The sequence below is a fragment of the Oryzias latipes genome, chromosome 2, assembly GCF_053564925.1.
Source record: "Oryzias latipes strain Hd-rR chromosome 2, Olatipes_Hd-rR_3.1".
Taxonomy (NCBI): Eukaryota; Metazoa; Chordata; class Actinopteri; order Beloniformes; family Adrianichthyidae; genus Oryzias; species Oryzias latipes.
The window spans coordinates 30,006,771-30,026,317 of NC_136238.1; the positions used below are offsets into that span (position 1 = coordinate 30,006,771).

At 41.4% G+C, this 19,547-nt stretch overlaps 2 protein-coding genes and 1 non-coding gene across 4 annotated transcripts in view; 1 reads left to right on the plus strand and 2 right to left on the minus strand.

Moving 5' to 3' along the window:
- Positions 1-19,547, minus strand: part of LOC144986810 (uncharacterized) — a 508,483-nt gene that overhangs the window by 39,453 nt on the left and 449,483 nt on the right. The window lies entirely within an intron of this gene.
- The window catches only part of LOC144987228 (uncharacterized), a 431,641-nt gene that overhangs the window by 4,008 nt on the left and 408,086 nt on the right, over positions 1-19,547 (minus strand). The window contains exon 1 of one of the 2 annotated variants that reach the window (XM_078936373.1): positions 9,960-10,826. The exons of the other annotated variant lie outside the window; for it this stretch is intronic. Coding sequence (XP_078792499.1) covers positions 9,960-10,104 — 145 coding nt within the window. The 5' untranslated portion in view covers positions 10,105-10,826. Of the gene's footprint in view, positions 1-9,959; positions 10,827-19,547 lie in introns of those variants that run through there. 2 annotated transcript variants of the gene reach the window in all.
- trnar-ccg (transfer RNA arginine (anticodon CCG)) lies at positions 12,584-12,656 on the plus strand. Its single transcript has one exon. It is a non-coding gene; the product is annotated as a tRNA-Arg (tRNA).

Consider the following 19,547-nt stretch of genomic DNA (forward strand, 5'->3'; position numbering starts at 1 on the left):
GAGAAGCGAGTCTATCTGCGTTCGGCAGCTGTTTGCACTACATCTCCCATGATGCATTGGGTGAAAGTGACAGCGTCTCAGGGCACAATTAGTCTTTTTCTTAAATGCATTGAAACCACAACGAACACATATCAAACATTTTTTAAATCTTTTAACTTTTATTAAAACTTTTAGAAAAAACAGATGAATGCTGGGGTGCTGCTGGATTTTTGTCAAGTGTGCCGTGGCTCAAAAAAGGTTGAAAAACACTGCCCTACCCCATCTCTTATGTGGGGATTCAGACACTCAGTGATCTTGGTTGTGGCCCGGGGGCGAATGGCGGCCCACGGGAAGATTTTTTGTGGCCCTCAATAAATCCTAAATTAGGGTTGTGCTGAAGAACGGAGCCGGAAAGAAGCCAGGGTTAGCAGTATGCTAACACGGGCTAACAACATTAACATGAACATAAATCCATGCAGGAAAGGCTGCAATCTGCATCCAGGCTGCACGTAAATATGTGGGAATAACATCAGCCTTTATATTGTCGGGACAAGACTGGAAACACAAATCCATGTGATTGTTTGAATGGTTTCTAAGCACTGTGCGGCCTTTCTGCTTTGAAGCTTACACCACCCCACAGCCGCAGAGTGAGCTGGCGCTCCGAGCTGCCCCGACACACACTTTTACCGGGACACCCGGTTCTCCTAAATTCGTTCACGTAGAGCAGCGGGACGGGTCACAGTCCTAAGTCTCCCACACGTAACAAAGCATCCGCCGTTCCCTCTCAAACACAAAACTGTAAGTCTGCCCCCAGAGCCAGAGAGCAGGGAGGCACGGAGGGGAAGAGAGCGCCGCCCCAGCCCAAACAGGAGAGCAGCCCCCGCCCGCCGCGCCGGGAGAGCCCAACGCAGGGCCCCACCGGAGAAGGACGCCCACAGCCCCAGACGAGCACCCCACCACCACCCAGGAGTTCCGGGCATCCCCCCGCCCCAACCCCAGGTACAGGCCAGGACCCCCCAAGGGAGACCCTCTCCGCACTCCAGGCAGCCATCCGCCCGGCCCACGGTTGGTCCAGGGAGGAGCAAGGCAGGGGCCCGCCGCCCCCGCCCAGGAGGGGGGAACCCCGGGGAAAAAAGAGGGCCCACAAGGGGTGTTGTAAATACGGCCCGACCAGGCTCTGCCACAGTTGGAAATTTGGCGGGGCCCAGCGCTCAGGAGCAAGGACCAGAACCCACCCCCCAGGGACACGAACAACCCCGGCTCAGATGTAATGTATTTATTTATTTTTTAAAGTCACTTCCCTCAGTTTAAACTGGATCATCGTGGATGAGTCATTATTTGGGAAATAAAATAAAGTAATAAAGTAAAATAACGAATAATAATTATATAATAACAAAAAACTACCCAACCCCCACGATATCATCGTCCATCCCGATGGTTGACTGCAAACATCATCAACTGCCAATTTAAGGGACATCGCCCAACCCTATCCTAAATGATCTTTATTAAACCAGCTGTACATTGTTTCACTAGAAAAAAAAGGTATTTACGCTCAGGTGTCAACGGTACAATGTATTAATTTCACCACAAGAGGGCAGACAACATTTTCTATGTGACTGCAAGTTGGTGTTTAAAAACCCACTTCTATTAAATTTGTGTTTTAGGTGTTTTTAGAATGTTCTTGTAGCATTTTGCATGAACGAGGACATACATAAAACATTTTTGAGTATTTCTTTTTATAAATAAGAGCAAATAAAAAAGGCAACAATAGAAAAAGCTACGTGGTCAGTCTACCATAACCGAGCTCCAAAGTGAAATTACAACACTACGGGATAAGTGCGAAGATATGGAGGGGACAATGAGGCGGGGAAACATTCGCATAGTCAGTGTTGACGAGCGGCAGGACTCCAGCAGCCCAGATGAGGTCTCCAAAATACCTCTTTATAGAAGTTTGCTTGCAATGTGTACCAGATGGCTACCTCGGCCTCCAACACAGTGTTACCAACCCCATTTTGATATTTTACTCATTTTAAGTTAACCATGGGTGGGCTGACAATAATAAGCTTTAATGTGAAGGGTCTTGGTGGCAATCAAAAGTAAAAAAAATATTACTTCACGTCAAACATTATAGGTGCCAAATTGCACTACTACAAGAAACACATCTAACAGATGATGAACATCAGAAACTAAAAAGGTCTCGGGCAGATAAAGTGTACTACTCATCACATTGTGAGGGGTTTGGCTATACTAATACACAGAGAAGTTAGTTTTACTGAAACTAAAGTACACAAAGACAGGGAGGGAAGATTCATTCTAGTAAACAGACTAATATAGCAGATCTAGAGCGTAGCTCTGGTATTCTACTCATGGGGGAGACTTTAACTGTATAATGTCACAACTGGACAGACATTCTTTTTCTACATCTTTATCCAAAATGGCTATAACCCTTAAATCTTTGTCTATGGAGACTGGATTTGTGGATGTATGGAGATCTAAATTTCCAAATGACAGATATTTCACTTTCTACTCAAACAGGCACAAATCATTCTCACAACTTGACGATTGTTTTTACACATAAAGCTGAAATACATAGAATTGACGAAATAACAATAATCCCGATCACAATCTTAGATCATGCCCTGATCGTGTTCACCTGTGTCTTGTCTGCCCTGTCTGTATATAAGTCTTGTCTCTGCCTTCCTCTTGTGCTGGTCCATTAGCTTCTTGTAGCCCTGTTCATGATATGTTCCATGTCCCTCGCCACGCCACAGCAAGTTTTTGTTTTTGTTTTGTCATCCTGCTCGGGATGACAAAATCCATCCTCAGCCCTTTTTGTTAATTAACCCTCTAGTCCTGAACCCGTTGGCCTCCCGTCTCTGCGTCTGGGTCCTACCGGCTCTCGAGCCTCCATCACCTTGACAGATTTTTTTTTTTTTATTCGATTTGCGATTTTTTCCCGATTTTTTTCCCCCGCCCACCCTACTTAAGGAAAGCAATAAGTACAAACGGCACACAACTTTAGCAAATGTTGCTTTTATTTAATCAAACCCAAGACAAATGTAACCCCCATTTCTGGGAGGAATAATAAATGAATGAACACGCTCTTGGAATCAAAGTTAAGTATAAGATTTTTCTTCTTACTCCCTTTTTGGACTTGTGTTTAAATAATCGTGTCTTGTTTTATATAACCTTTGTCTGGTTTTTGTCTAATTTCGTTATTCTAAACTTGTTTTCACTTATCCAAAATAAAAAGGTTACTTCCTTACTAAAGTCCCAGCTGTGTCTTGAGTCACACTTTGTAGTCTAGACTAAAAGGAGACAAACATTCACCTTGAGAGTAGCAGCATTTTCTAAAGGATAACAATATAGCTCATATCTGGGCTCTAAGGTTTTAATTAAATTAAGAAACCCCGTCTTTTCCACGGAGAAAATGATTAAGCAGCAGGAGTCGCGGTCAGACCCCCCCCCGCCTCCTCCGAACACAAAATCCTAAAGCGGCCGCGTAATGAATATATCGGTAAAAGTAAAAATTACAACACTGTATCAGGGGTTGACATAGCCCAGAAATTTGCACTGGCCCACAGGGCCAGTAGTTTTTGAAAGTTACTGGCCCGACACCGCGCACAGCGAGACCCGCCGCTCCGCAGGTGCTTGCAACTTTAGGGGGGTCCGGGGGAAAATTTTAATATGGTGCAATTTGTTGCATTCTGGTGACATCTAGCACTTATTTATACACTTTTCAATGACTAAAAATAGAGCATATCAAACTTAAATCTGCTCTAGTCTGTTTCAGATGTTTTGAAGAGAGCGCTGCAGTGTAGTAGTTAACACTAGTTAAGAGGTTTTCATGCTGCTTCTTAGGGTTGTGCCGATGGACGATATCATCGTCCATCGTGATGGGTGACTGACATCCCGATGGAGAGACCACCATCGTGATGCCACGCCCCCGCCACGTTGCGCGTCGACACCATAAGCCGCGGTTACATGTACAAAATATCTTGATGGGATCAATGGTCGGATTAGAATCCAACCGTGTACATGGGCCCAAAAAAATGTTTTCAGAATATAAAAACGTTCACTAAGGTCACAATTTCGGTCGGAATAAATCATTCACACATGCGCAGTATTCGCACATGCGCAGTTTGAAAACCGGAAAGGGATACAACTTCCGCCGAGCGGCTTTTTTTCCAAACTTTATTGAATGTAACAATTCAATACAAAACGATAACAGCGCCGAGCGGCTATATATATTGACATGTCAGCTCGGTAAAATACGAGATGATCTTTTAAACGTGCTTTTAATAATGTTACGGTTATTATGAAACACCTGTTCGCTCATCATTTGAATTTTAATCCGTGTGGTCAGTGCTTTTTCTGAACGGAGCCAGGATTAGCAGTATGCTAACACGGGCTAACAACATTAGCTCTGGGTGGCGCTGCATCCTGTAAGAATAACATAAGCCTTTATTTAGTCGGGACACGACTGGAAACACAAATCCACGTGAATGTTTGAATGTTTTCTAAGGACTGAGCGACATTTCTGCTTTGATGCTCAAACCTCTGTGTGTCTGCTGACGATCCGAGCTGTGCTCAGACACACGTTTAGACCCGGTTCTGAGTTCGGTAGGTAGTACCCCTAGAGCTGCGGGACGGATCGCAGTCTTAAATCTCCCACACATACCGCTCATGTAACAAAGCACCCCCCCCCCTTCCCATCAAACACAAAGCTGTAAATCCGCACTCCGCCGGTCCACTTCGCTAAGTGCGGGAGCGGACTACTTCTTTTCTATCTTGCTTGTTACTTTTTCTGTTAAAGTCACTTCCCTCAGTTTATACTGGATCATCGCGGATTAACCATTAGTTGGGAAATAAAATGAAAAAAGCAAAATAACGAATAGCAGTTATATAAGAACGAAAAATGTAAAAATACCCCCCCCCCCCCCCAACGATGTCATCGTCCATCCCGATGGTTGACAGCAAACATCGTCAACGGCCAAATTAGGGGACATCGCCCAAGTCAACTGCTTCTAATCACTGCTATTTCACATTTGTTCCTAATCAATAGTTAAGAAGTTTTATTGACTTTTTTGCCCTGACTGCCTTAAGGTTCTGCTTTTTGTTACTGTTGCAAAGTTACATTTACTTTTTAGTTACTTTAGTTACCTAATTAAATTAAATAATTGAAAAATTAAATACAATTAAATTACTGAGATCATTCAGCTAACTAGAAATACTTACTGCTTACAGTGTTGTAAAGAAAAACAAAATTAAGTAGTTTGACCTTATACTCCATTTGAGTCTGAGATTCAGGTATTTTGAGTTGCCTTTGATTCTTTGACATTCAGCTTAAAGCTTAGTGCATACAGTTTCATCTTCAATGCATTCATTAAATATCTTGCTGTCCATACTACTAATTAATAACTACTAACATATTCCTATCTATTCCTGCCATGTCTTCCACATCTCTGACTTGCTTCAGTCTCTCTTCAATGACGGTGTTGGATTTATGATCATCGCGGTGAAAAACCACCAGGGGGCGCGCTGATATGTGTGTCAGTTTAAATATATCTGCCTAAAATGTAATAATAACCCACTGGCTTGTTCCTTCGTTGTTGCTGTTTAACATTGTTTAGTATTGAATTGTTACATTCAATAAAGTTTGAAAAAAAAATTGAGTGGGCGCGTGCCGCGTGGTGCTCGGCAGTGACAGCCGCGCGCGCAGGCGGGAGAGGAGGAGAAGAGTGATAAAAGGTTTCCCATAGAAACCCTTGAAGTCTGAACACAGGACTAGCAGAAAAAGTGAATTATAAAGACGAGGTAAATCTACACGTTTTCGCAAAATATACTTTATTGTAAAAGGTGAAAAATGTATTAATTGTTAGATATTTTAGTGGCCCGAGCGGACAAGTAAAAAATAAAGTCTTGTGGTCCGTACTGCTCGAAAAACAGGACCGGGCCAGCGGACAAATGGCTATGTCGAGCCCTGCTGTATTCTTTATTAACAAATAACAGTAACAACTAATGAACTAACTATACAGGCGTTGTAGAATGAGTATGTGTTTCTGTGTCAGGGCGCGTGCGTGTTTAAGAGGACTGACCGCGTGCCACGCGGGTGTGCGTGAGAGCCTTTGACCCCGATGGGCTTTAAGCAGCGTGGGGGGGGGGGGGTCTCTTCCTCCACGTCTGTGCCAGTAAACCCAGACCAGTTCCAAACAACAAACTTTCACCACTGTCACCGGTGACCATGCTGTCGCTAGCTGCTTCATGTGTCAATTATCGCGTGTCGCCGTGTGATACTAACGCTACGGAAGCTCTGGGGAGCCAAAAATGCGCCACATAAAAACTTGATTTAGTTATTTTTGAAATCGCCCGTAACAAAAAATTCGAATTAATTCATTTGATCGATGTATCGCCCAGGCCTACTTATAATGAAGGCAACACATGCAATATGTATCTATATTAGCTATATTAGCCTACTATCAAAATGACTAAGTACAAAATGAGTATTAACGATTTATTGAATGTTTATTTGCCCTGCAGTGCATTCTGCGGAGAACGACGCGTCACGTGACTGCTCTGTTGTGTGGAGGACCAAGCGATCTCTCATACGGATTACCTTTCCCAGCTCAGATTATTTGCCTACTGAATATATTTTCCCAAAGAGCATTCCACCCATCAAAGGATCTGTGCAGCTTCTTTGAAGGGTGGAATGCGTTCCAGGAGTGAGGCGGAGCGGCCTCCCACCAAACGCATGAGACTGTGGAACACTCATTTTTCCTCCTGAGCATTTCTTTTTTTTGCTAGCAAAACTGCGGGACTTGGGTTTGAACTGTGGGTTTTTGTATATATTGTGTATTTGGGGAAATTGGGTTTTTGATGTTTGAGTGTTGGGCAAAGTGTTTAAATCGTAAATAACGTACATTATTGTATTGTCTTGTTTTTCCTCCTACATCTTCTTCCTCTTTCGGCTTCTCCCATCAGGGGTCGCCACAGCGAACAAGTCGCATGGTAAACTTGGCAATGTTTTACGCCGGATGTTTTTCCTCCTACATGAACCATATTAAAACAAAAAATATATTTCTCTCCCCCATCTTCTTACATTTTCAAACATTTTTGAAAATGCTCCAGGGAGCCACTAGGGCAGCGCTAAAGAGCCGCATGCAGCTCCTGAGCCGCGGGTTGCCGACCCCCGCACTAGACAGTGGAGACTGAATGCTTCTTTTCTTAACGATAAAGATTTCATTCCTCTCATTAAAACTGAACTAAGATATGCTGACTATTGACTGTGCAAAGGCCTTTTTAAGGGGTACTGTAGCATCATTTCTTATGCAACAGCAAAAAAAGACAAAAGTTGAATAAACAGCAGCAATTACAGAATAAAATCAAAGAATTGGAACACAGACATAAGCAGAGTGCAGAACCAAACCTCTTTACTGACTTGAATACGACTCGCAAAGAATTGCAAGAAACTGTAATCAGAGAAGATTGAGGGAAACCTTCCCTTTGCCAAACAACAAAATGATGAACATGGAAATAGAGTCAGAAGGCTCTTAGCCTGTAACCCTTGTGCTATCCTAGGCACTGTAACATTGGGAGTAGGGTCATCTATACCCACTAGACAGTGCTCTGAACCTTTGTTCTTCAATGATTTGTGATCTTCACTGGTGTCCATGGATTAAATGAAATCTTTCCACTTTTATCTACCTTGGTCATTGTAGGGAGAACACGTCAATAGAAGGGTGAAACATGATGCTCACAGAAACATGAGTATCATAAAAAAACCATAAGATTCAGGAGAAGAGTTTGGGATCCGGCTAATCCGTGTCAACAACAACATTAAGCTTCTGATGCATTTAACCTCTGTACTGCAGGCATAATGCCACAATGTGCATCTTGGCTGTAAACATGTAGGAAAAACTTGAGCCTTTATTTTGTCGGGACACGATTGGAAACACAAATTCACACGATTGCATGTTTTCTCAGGACTGCCCAAAGCGGCACTTCTGCCTTTAAAAGCCGCCTCAAAGCTACTCTTCTGCTTAGAGACTCGGTTCTCCCGGGAGACACAGTCAGACGGACTGAGGTCTGAAGCGTTGAATGTTACAAAGCACCTTTCCCTTCCCTTCACTTTACACAAACATGAAGACTCCGGCTGCAATGATCAGACATGCTTGGCTCGTGCAGAGCATGTAGCCACTCCGAGTGAGCACTGACGTCATTGCCCCGCCTCCCCCCTGGAAATGCTGACTGGGATTGAATATTGCTAGTTTGAAAAGGTAAGTGCAATCCCCTCTTTGCATTTTCCCTTTAATTATGTCACAGAATGAGCGATGTTAAAGAAGAAAAGGGAAAAGCATTTTGAAGAATTGATTTTTCATTTGAATTTTGAGGTCATTTGATGCAACTTCATTTTGGAAATGAAAAAACATTTCTGGTATTGACTTTTATTTTGAAATATGTAACACAATCGCTTCCATACAGAGCACGGTCCCACACAGGGAGAGCACCCCCAGCTGCGGGTGAGCCCCCCCAACCCCAGGCATGACCGCCAGCTCCCCAAGGGAGCCCCACCCCAGGCTCCAGACAGACACCCACCCTGCTGGAGGTCCAAGAGAGAGCAAGGCAGGAGCTGCCCATCCCCAGCCAGGAGGAGGCCCAAGAGAAGTGGGGGTTCCTGAAGAGCATCGTAAACATGACCTGATCAGGCTCACCCACTGTTGGAAATGTAGAGAGGCCCAGCGCTGTATTTGTCCACAGGTGGATGCAGTGAACGTACCTAGAAGTCGCATGCACGCATGACCTAGCTTAGCCAGCAGAGCTTTCTGCCAGACCAGCTGATAGAGCTGATAGAGGCTGCAGCATTTTCTGTTCTATAGAATGAGCCTCAGTAGATCAGTGAATGTTACACATGCAAGAAAATCTAGTGTTAAAATAGTCCAAATTTTTGTCTTTAACCTGCTTCGTGAATTTTTTTCAATCCATGCAGTTGAAGATACGACTTTTCCAGACGACATTTATGGTTCACAAAAACACTCGTCAGTTTTCTAAGTTAAGTTGATGTTTAATTATAATAATACTCAATTTTTAATGTTTTATTCCTGCAGATTTCATGAGATATTTAAGTTAACAGGAACTGTTTTCTCATTCACATGCCTCTCTGTCCAAGCAGAGAATGCTGGATCATGAGGTCATGTGACCGGTTTTGTGTAAGCTGATTGGCTGCAGTCAATGTCCAACAAATACTTCTAGAATTTTTATAAAATAACTGTTTTATTCATTGTAAAAATTAATCACGACTTTTAAAAATCTATTTCATAGTAATTTTATCCTTTAGATTAATAGCTTTGCAGACTTTCTAGACATTATTTTTATGGTTTTCCGCGTTTTAACTTTTTTAATTTAAAAGTTGGTCTGCCGCCTGGATATTTATACTTGATGTTTGCTCTGCTGTCAGTTTTTGGCTCCATGGCTCCAAAGAAGAAAATTATTTTGGTGAAGCCTGGAATCGCTGCCACATATAGTTCAAACCAGGAAATGAAAGTCTGGAATCTCTATTTTGATAACTTCAAATGCTTTAAAGGTTGTTTTTTAAGCTAAATCATTTTCTGTGAAGCTTCAAACTAAACTGGATCATTTTCTTGATTATATTTCTAATTCATTATTATTTGTTAATAAGGAAATAAAAATTGATATGATATCAACTTTAATTCTTGTAGTTCTTTTGAATATCTCTGCAATGATACCTCCCTTTCCTGATTGGACAGTTATGAGAAAGTCCTGACACTAAGAACTCTCATCTTTGATTTCTGGTCACAAACATTTTATTGTTTTGCTTTTTATTCAGGAAAACAATTAGTGATCACGTAAACGTGACATAACTTTATCTGAAAGGTATTTATACCATTGGAAAATCTTTATTTAATCCCTTTCCAGTGACATAAATCAGGGAAATCCAATGAATTCAAAATTTAGTCACGTACCGACTATGTGTAGCTGCAGCTGCGGGTTCCAGCTGCTATCCAGCAGTCTGCGCTGACGACAGAGCTCCTCCTCGTTCTGGACGATGGTTCCTTCAGCAGCAGAAAGTTGTTCTCTGACAGAACCTTCCTGAGGTTCTGAAGACATGGTTCCTGCTCCGATCTTCAGCTCCAACTCCCACAAACACCGCCGTCCTCTTCACTGCAGCTCCGATCGATCATCTGCTAGTCTCACAACAATCACAGCAATCCACGTTGTCTTTCCGTTCAACACTTCTTCACTCATTTACGACACTTTGGAAAATGCTGAGAGTTCCCACACGAATCACGTATCGTCCTTTCTGTCCAAAAACCTCACAAACGTCCCAACAAAACACCACCGTCCTCTCAACACAAGCTAACGCTACTAGCCGGTTAACAAGCTAACGCTGCTAGCGCCTCGTGCTGTTTACTTCCGGGTCACGTGCAGAAACTGTATTTAAAAAGAAAAGTATAAACTGCTTAACTGAACCTCAACATGGTTAAAAAAAACTTCAAATAGTTAGAAAAAAATCAGGAGATAATAAAAAAACAAAAAAAATTGGAAAAAATTTATCGAGGATACTTTTTGAGAGCTGTTGTGACGTCATCACACTGGGTCGTTCTCAATTCAATGTTCAGGTTTGACTGCAAAACGCATCAGGTAATAAATTAACCTTAATCACATTTGTTTATTGTATTCCTGAAGTAGAGTAAATGATAAAGAAATGTCTTCAATGAACAAAGAAAAATTATTGAAAAAGAAATTTAACAGCAATAAATCTTAAATAACTGTTTTTAAAGAGAATAATTACGAGTATAAATAAACATTAAACTGTAGTCAAAAACAAAGACAAATAATATTTTAGAAATGCTTTCGGTGAAAAAACAACACAGAGGTTTTCTCGATTTCAGTTAAATTCAATTAACACATTTATGAGGTCATTCCTGAAGGAAGCTGATTGCAGCTGTTCTCTCCTGACAGATGGAATGATGGGAAATGAAGTTAATGTTGAAGTGTGGTCCAAGCAGAACAGAAAGGTCTCACCTCAAAGTCAGGACTTGGATCAGCTGCTGTTCTCTGGGAGCGTGCACGTGCTGCTGCATGTGCTTCTGTCATGGCGTTCTGGATGAGCTGCTGAGGTCTGTTTGCATCAAGACTCTCAGCTGCTTTAGTCAAACTGCTGAGCGATGGAACAATGGAGCCGTTTCTGAAGGAAGAGGATCAAACATGATGCTCTGCATCCGTTTGCTTCAGGAAGTGGAGGTTTTTTAGAGTCTCCAGACTGTTTCTGAACGGCCAAAGAAAAGCAGCTGATGTGGTTCTGTCTCCTACCAGCAGGGAGCGCTCTCAGCCGGACAGAACAGATCCTCAATGCTGCTCTGAGAAGGACTCTTCTGTTCCAGAAGCAGAGACTGTTCACATCCAGGAGAATCTGGACTCCAATGAATCCCAGAGAATCTCCTCTCTGCTGTTTGGACACTTTGACCAGCAGAGGGCAGCAGAACTTTCAGCAACTCTGGATCTGATCCCACAAAAACAATCCATGGATGATCAGATTTCAGAAGATTTGAAGGATCAAAGACAAAGATGTTCTGAAGAGAAGATGTGAGAAGAAAGTCCAGAATGAATCCACTCTGACTTCTCCTCATGTCTCTGAAGCTTGTGTCTTCATGTCTTCACCTCAGAGTTTCTTCTGGATTCCATGTGGATCAATAATATTGATCATGTTCTGTTGTCATTTTCCATCAGAACTTCAGGCTTTTCTCTGCTGATGATCTCTGAGCTGAACTTCTTGGAGGAATTCCTGAATCTGGGATTTGGAGCAAACAGTCAGAACAAAGGAGGTTTCCATTTCTTCTAAGCTCTGCCAGAAGAAAAGAGCTGAAGCTTGAAGCTGAAGCAGCATTTGCTCAGAGAATCTGTCCTCCAGACCAACAAGTCCCACCACAGCCTTGAAGACGTTTCCAGAAGCAGCAGCAGACTGTGTTCCCATGACGATGCTGAAGTCAGCTGCTGCTCTGCAGGAGAAAGTCTGCAGCTCCTCAGTCAGGAAGCTCTTTCAAGCTCGTGCACATCTGTCAGTGCAGCAGCAGAAAGCCTGTTTCCCTGCAGGAAGTCTGAGACTTTTCAAAGTAAGAGCCTCATGTTGGCAGAGATGGGTTGGATTCTTTGATGCTCCACTGTCTTTTGGATTCAGGATGAGTTCATGCAGATCTAGAAATCCCACCATGATGATCATCCTTGAGGAATTTCAAAATAAAAGACTTCCAAACACCACAATCACTGCTGGATGAGAAATACATTTACTCTTTAGTTTCTGTAAATAAATAATATTTATCAATAAATCCTTGATTGTAAATGATGGATCTAAAGTTGAAAAGAAGTCAAAGTGCTGACTCAGCACAGATCAAAGGAGACACAGATGATTTCCTGGAATGAAGAAAACATCAAACATCATGATGTGATCTGGAACTGAGCTGTTCTTCAGAAGATCCTCCCAAACATGGAAACTGTTGCTGCAACACGTGAAGGTTTGGTTCTGTTGCTAGTGAGATCTGATGGATCAGAACCAGACTTCTGTCAGCTGGAACTGGGGCTTCTTCCAGACCATGTGGCCTAATGGACAAGGCGTCTGAGTCCGGATCAGAAGATTGAGGGTTCAAGTCCCTTCATGGTTGGATTTAGATAATGTTCTTTACCAGAGAACTTGGCATTTAGCAGTCAGGGGGAGAGAGGAACTTCCTGACAGGAAACATAGTCAATTATCTGACATCCAGGATTCATTTCTTTCTTTGTTGTCCTTTCAGACTCACTGGAATCCAGCTGCTATGGTAGAGTGTCCTTGTTGAAGCTTCATGTCTTGTTTGTCTCTTTCATGTTGGTTGATCTCTATGGTTTTCTCTGTGTGGTCAGACGGTGACCATAAAGGAAACATCCAGTTTCTGCACACGTTACTTTTAGGCTAATGCTAAGTAAACAGAGAAAACATCTCTGATCTGATTGGACTAAAGCATGTTAGTGAAGTCCACAGTGGTTCCTGCTGTGAAGATCTGTTTCTCTGTTTGTGGATGAAGAGAACAAACGAAGCAGTTCTGCTGTTCCCGGGGAGTATTCCAGGAAGCATGTTTAAAATAGTGTGAAGAAACTGGATTCTCTAGAAAGGACTGTATTGTATTAGTTCGTAACCCCGTCAGTTTCTTGCACACAGAAATAATGAATAATGACTTAGAGACAGTAACTTATCTTTTTTAGGTTTACTCCGCACAAAGACCACAGATTCGTACGCAGGGTTGCAGACAGATGAACATGGTGCATTCAAAGTCCGAACAAAGGAGTTCAGAAAAAGGCCTGGCATATATACCTTGTATTTGCATATTCAGAACCACAGACTGTTGCAGGCTAGATGCTCGAAGGTCAGAGCACCTAAAGTGTCAGATCTCAGAGACATTTGCCAGAACGCATACACCAGAACACACAAAGATGAAAAGGGAGGATGTTAAAGGAATGTTTGCGAGACAATAGTCTTGGTTGTGCTCTGTCTGGAGTGTAATATAATTTTGAGATGATAATACATAGTGAATCGAGGTTAAGCCATTAATGTGATAAAAGGTAAAAGTTAGTTTAATAAAATGTAAAAAGGAGTTTCTAACTATTCTGTTTCTAATCATTCCTTACAAATAGCCTGACTTTAATCCTGAACTCTGGCTGAAATCCGCCTGAACTTGCTTACTCTGGGTATGTCGGTTCCAAATGACAGGATATGAGTTGGCGTAATTACGCTCGACTTGTTAACCCTGGGTTATTCCACGTGCACAGCAGGTACATAAAGACATTCTCAATAGATCTCCGATTTCTGGAATCACCATGGAAACACGTGGGGAAAAAAAGAGAGCGCGACACTTGAGACGGAGTCTGAGATTTTAATCACAGCGTATGAAGATTATATGTCCATCAAAAAAGTGACACGGCTGCATGATCAAAAAAAACAGTTTCTGCTTGGAGACAAATAACAGACGAAGTAAAGGCACCAGTTTCTGATCTTGTTTCCATTTCCCTTGTAAACTTACTTCTATTGGTAACAAATAATTTAGTTAAATTTATTCAAACTCAATAATTGTTTATACAACTCAAATTTACGTATTTATCTAACTAAATGTCACATTACTCCAGTAATCCTTTTTCCATTTCAATTACTTAAATTTCTTGAACCTACATATGTCTAAGTTTGAGCCGGCACATATGCTCATTTTTATAACAATAAAAAGGACGGATAAAATGCATGGAAGACTCACAGACTCACATCTCCTCCAATCAGACTGCAGCTTGTTTCTTAATAAAAAAAAGCATTTTAGTTCTTTTCAATCATTAAAGTAACCTAACAATGAAATGTTGAGTATTCCCCAACATCTTTGTCCAGTTGTGTCAAACTATCTTCTTCTCTGTTGGGTTCAGCTGTCTCAGAGATTAGTCGTCATCCTAAAGCCTTCATCTATCTGATCACAGATGGATCGGTCCTTCTGGAACCTTATCAGACATATCAGGAACCTTCACTAAGCCTCATCCTATCTTCATCTTTACTCTCCATGAAGTGACTGCAGCAGGAATTGAGAGACCAAACTGTTAACTTAGCAGTCTGTGATTTTTTTGTAATGAATCATGAAGTAAAAACACGTGTGAATGAATCAGATCAGGTTATCTCTGTCCTGAGGTTATTATTAAACTCTGACAGTCCACTTGAATCTGAATGTGAGATTTTACTTCCATGACATTTTTGGATAAAAACATCAAACCTTCATTGCTGCCTCCAGAAAAACCAGCAAACAGACTGAGAGGAAGACACATTCCTCATCTAATGTCAACAGTTCAGATTCATCAACAGAAGCTGACAGTTTCACAGAGAGGACTCAGACCCTGCTGGCCTGGGACTGACCGTGGAAAATCCACAGAAAAGGATCCTTAGTGTCAGTGGGGGGGGGGGGGGGGGGGGGGGGGGGTCACGACTCCCCGTGGAAAACAAGGGAGCAGATGAGAGAAAACATCCTCCAGAAAGCAGCTCCACACTCAGACTGAGTTTATAGAGGCTGACAGGACTGAGGTTCTGCCACAACAGTTGATAAAGGGGGATATCCCATGATGCACTGGGATCCTTTTCAGTCTTTGTGTAGATTCATCAGCCTCTTTTATTTCATGTTTGTGTTTTTTTTCTCTTCATTAATCTGTAATTTGAAAATCTGGAGTTCAGAATGTTTTTTTCTCAGCTTCAGGAAGCGACACAGAAATCTGACACGTTTTTCTGCAGCTGGAGATCCTAAATGTGTCAGGATGGAGGTCAAACATCTTTGATGGTTAAATCAAGGATTATTTTGAGTATTTTAGATGGATTTCTTTGTGGATGTTCTGTACTCCAGCACTTCTCTTTGTCCTTCTTGTTTCACCTCAGAACTGCTGCTCCATATCCTCAGACGATGAAGAAAACTGAATTTTATATTAATTAAGACAAACTATTATGATCTAAACCAATCAAAGCTGCTGACAGAAATGTTTTCCATCCTGCAGGTTTACCTCAGGTTCCTCTCCTTTCTCTCACATTGTGGAAAGTGTTGAGTCACTTGAAAAACTGTCATCATCTGTGTATATTTGTACAAACATGAGTTCTAAAAAGAAAACTGGAGGGATTTTAAGGCAACAGAGAAGACAAGTTTGATGAACTTCTGCTCCCACAGTCGATGCAGCAGAAACAGAAACTGAAGCCTTCATCACATCACAGGCAGAGAAAGGAGGCAAAAACTTCTCATCTCCACTTTTATTTTCTGCTCCATTTTGTTGTCAAGACTCCAAATAAAAGTTTTCTTTTGTGTTTTGACAGGGAACAATACTACATTTGAAATAATATCACATATCCGTGAACTTCCTGCTCAGCCAAATGGTTGAGTGCATTTTGAAAACATATATGATTAAAAACCTTGTTTTTATGTAATGCTTCCCCAAGGCAATAAGAAAAATGAAATAACTGTTTTTATTGATATTTTATCTTCGATGGGTTGTATAAAAAAATCGTTCTTGTGTCAAAAAAACATAAAGAAAATCCTGTCCTGATAAACAGAAACAGTTTATAAAAGCTTGTAAATTAAAAACTAAACTCTGCAGAACACAGTCTCCCTGCTCTGCTTCATTCTGATCATCCATAACTATGATTGATCCACAGATGTCTTTGTTTTCCTGGTCTGAGCTGGAATCCCGATCCAAACTGGACAGATGGATGGATCTACATTGCTGCTGTTTTTGTTGTACTGCTGATGTTAGCTAGGGGGGCTGTAAGTTAGTGGGGGAGTTTGTATACAGATGGATGATGGGAAGGAGACGGCCTGAATCTGCATCAACAGTCCTGCCTCAGACGTGAATTACTAATGAACTTCTGTTGCTCTGGAGAAACTATGTCCTAGAAAACAACACAGTTTTTTTACATTTTTATTTTTTCTAAAAACAGCATCGACATCATCATCTTCATCATCAAAAGACCAATGGGAACAGTTTAGAAGTAGATCAGAAGATGATCAGAGTGGGATTTCAACAACCTGTCATCCACAGATAAGGGATGGAGGCAAATTTGTTTGAACTAATTAAGCCCGTTTGGACTCTGGCGCTCCACGCGCTGGATGAATAGTGGCGTTTGGAGGAAGTGCGGCTGCGCAGTCCGTCACTGAACACCGTCACTGCCTGGACCTCTTTCTGGGTCCTAGTGCCCTAAATGTTACAGCTCCTGGTTCCACAAGAAAAAAGTCCATTCTAGAGGCCACTCTGACGTCATCATCATCAAAGACAGCGTTACCTAGCAACCATACCAAGACCATAGCAGCTATAGAGGGAAACCCAACAAACCATCAACGGCGGTTAAAGCAGTCAGACGTTTGTTCTGCAGCTCAGCAAAAATCTCTGCTTTAGGTTTTGGGGAGAAAACCAAAGGAAAACACACGGAGAAGGATTCTGCAAAGGAAATCCCAAGTTCTATTGGTAAGTCAGCGTCCTGGAAACATGCTTTGTTGGTTCTGAAGTGGCATGAATGCAGACTTAGATTGGTTTGTTTCCTTGGATTCTTCAGATGGATTCAAGCTGTAAATGTTGTCAGCATAAAGCAAGTTTGGACTAAACTAAAGCAGAAAGTGGCTTTGAAGATGGTCAGGAGAAATGAGGGCTTTTTTCAGGAATTCTTGGAAGAGGAGGACTTCTCCAAACAACCAGAATCTAGGAGGAGGTTTTTTCAGCATTGAGATCAGGATTTAGCATGAGCTTCAATCCCATTTTTGTTCAATCCAAATGTTTACCGTCATATTCAGGAGTTCAACTCTGAAAGCCACCATGACATCATAGACATTAAAGACCCTGTTACCTAGCAACCAAACACAACAAACTGTAAACTATTCAAACTGGACATTTTGGGGCAACAATTCTTTTCTAACTCAAGTTTTTATGAAAAATCCAAATGATGGAAACAGATTGTGTAAATGAAATGAGGATCTATTGGTGAGTCACAGTCCTGGAAACATGAGTTGTGCTCTGATGAAGACGCCTGATCCAAATGTGGATTTTCGAAATGTTCTTCATGAGATTCAAACTGATTGAAGTTTTGAATTAAAGGTGTCAACACATTTCTGCATTGGATTCATTCTGTTTCAGTGTCTAAGGTTGGTTTTGTGGCAGAAACCAAGTTTTTGTTGAACAGTAGCGTTTGAAAAAGCAGAAAGTGGCTTTGAAGATGGTCAGGAGAACTTCTTTGAAGAGGAGGACTTCTCCAAACAACCACAACCTTAGAGGAAGTTTTCTGAGCATTCATAGAATGCTTTTACAATGACTCATCATTTTCCACAAGAAGCTAATGAGTTTTTCCAAATGCATGCTGGATATTCTTAGTTCTAGCTTGGAAAGCACTTTGTGGGATTTCCCTGGAAAACCTGCTTTATCAATCATTTTGGTCTCTTTTTCTTCTTCTAAGTTCCAGCTTGGTGAGTGTGCAGGTCGCCATGGCAACCACTGTCCAGGTCAAAGGGAGGACCACGGCCATCCAGTCTCCAGGCTTTTGGATTGATTTGGATTTGATAAACATTTGTTTCCCACATTTTAATAGTAGAATTCAACACGGGACATATAGTGGATTGTAAGAATAGGAACAAAAACAGCAACAACAAAATAATCCTCCTCCCCTTAAAACATGCATTTGACTCTGAACAAGTCTAAAACAAATCCAAGCAAAGACCAGCGCTGGGGCTCCTCTGAAGGTCCAGACACAGAGAGGCCCAGAGTGACCCCCATTTCTCCAGTGGCTGACTCCGCCCCTTAGGACGTCCCCCTGTGAGGATCAGTGGTCAGTGGGTTGGAACCTGCTACAAATGCAGGCTCTGGTTCTAACTGCTGGATCAGAAGTGGAATGTGAGCTGTAGTGGTGTGTCTGCAGCTGGATGTGGAACACATCAGGGAGGGGTCAAAGGTCAATCTTTCTTCCAAACAAATGTTGTCAGTCTATTCTCCAACAATGCTCCAACATCTTCAAAGGTTTTTGGTCCCAAATCCAGAGTGTAGCTGGTAGGACGTGATCATTTCAGCCTCAGATTTGGGATCTGTCATCTCTCTGCCACCGTGACACCGAGTGATGAGTTCATGCTCCAAAGCGGCCCGATCGCTGGCTTTAGGGACTATTCCAAAAGCTTTCAATGATGGCGGGGAATGAACATGAGGAACAGATGACGGCTTGAAATGTCTGCTGTTGGTTTCTGATCCAGACAGAAATTCAATCAAATGTCTGTGAATCCATGATTTCCTCAGAATCTTTGACTCTAGATTCAGATATTCTAAAGTGACATTTTTTGTTTTATTAATCATTTCTGGCCTTATAAAGTTCTATTAGTGACTTCTTGTAGGTTTTTTTGAATACATGTAAAATTTTGGTTTGTTTTAAACCTTCATCCAACCCATTCCATAAATCCACACCACAATTAGATAAACACATTTTCTTTTTTGTTGTTCGAATGCACTGCTTTTTTGAAATTCCTTTTTTTCTTAGATTGTAACTCCCATCTCTGTCTTTGAACATTTGCTGTAAGTTTATTGGAAGTAAGTTGTATCTGGCTTTGTACATGACGAGAGCTGTTTTCAGTTTCACTAGATTCCATAATTTCAATAAACCCAACTTTAAAAACAGAGCGCTTGTATGTGACCCATAATCCACTCCATGAACTATTCAAACAGCTTTTTTTTGTTAGACATATAAACACTGTAGATTTGTTTTATAAGTATTTCCCCAAACTTCTACACTGTACTATAAATATGGTAGTATTATGGATGAATATATTAGTAAACCTGCATTCATTCTGACTCACAGATGAATCAGAGTTACAGTCAACTGGATTATTGAATCTCATTTAGACCAGATTAAAGTGAAGAAGTTAATATTTGAGTTGGTTAATGAGATACAAAATAAGTTCTAATGAACATGAATAATTATGCATCAATATTTTGTATTTTCTGTTGTTAATTTTAAGATTAACTATATGAAAGACTTCAATTAAAATATTTGA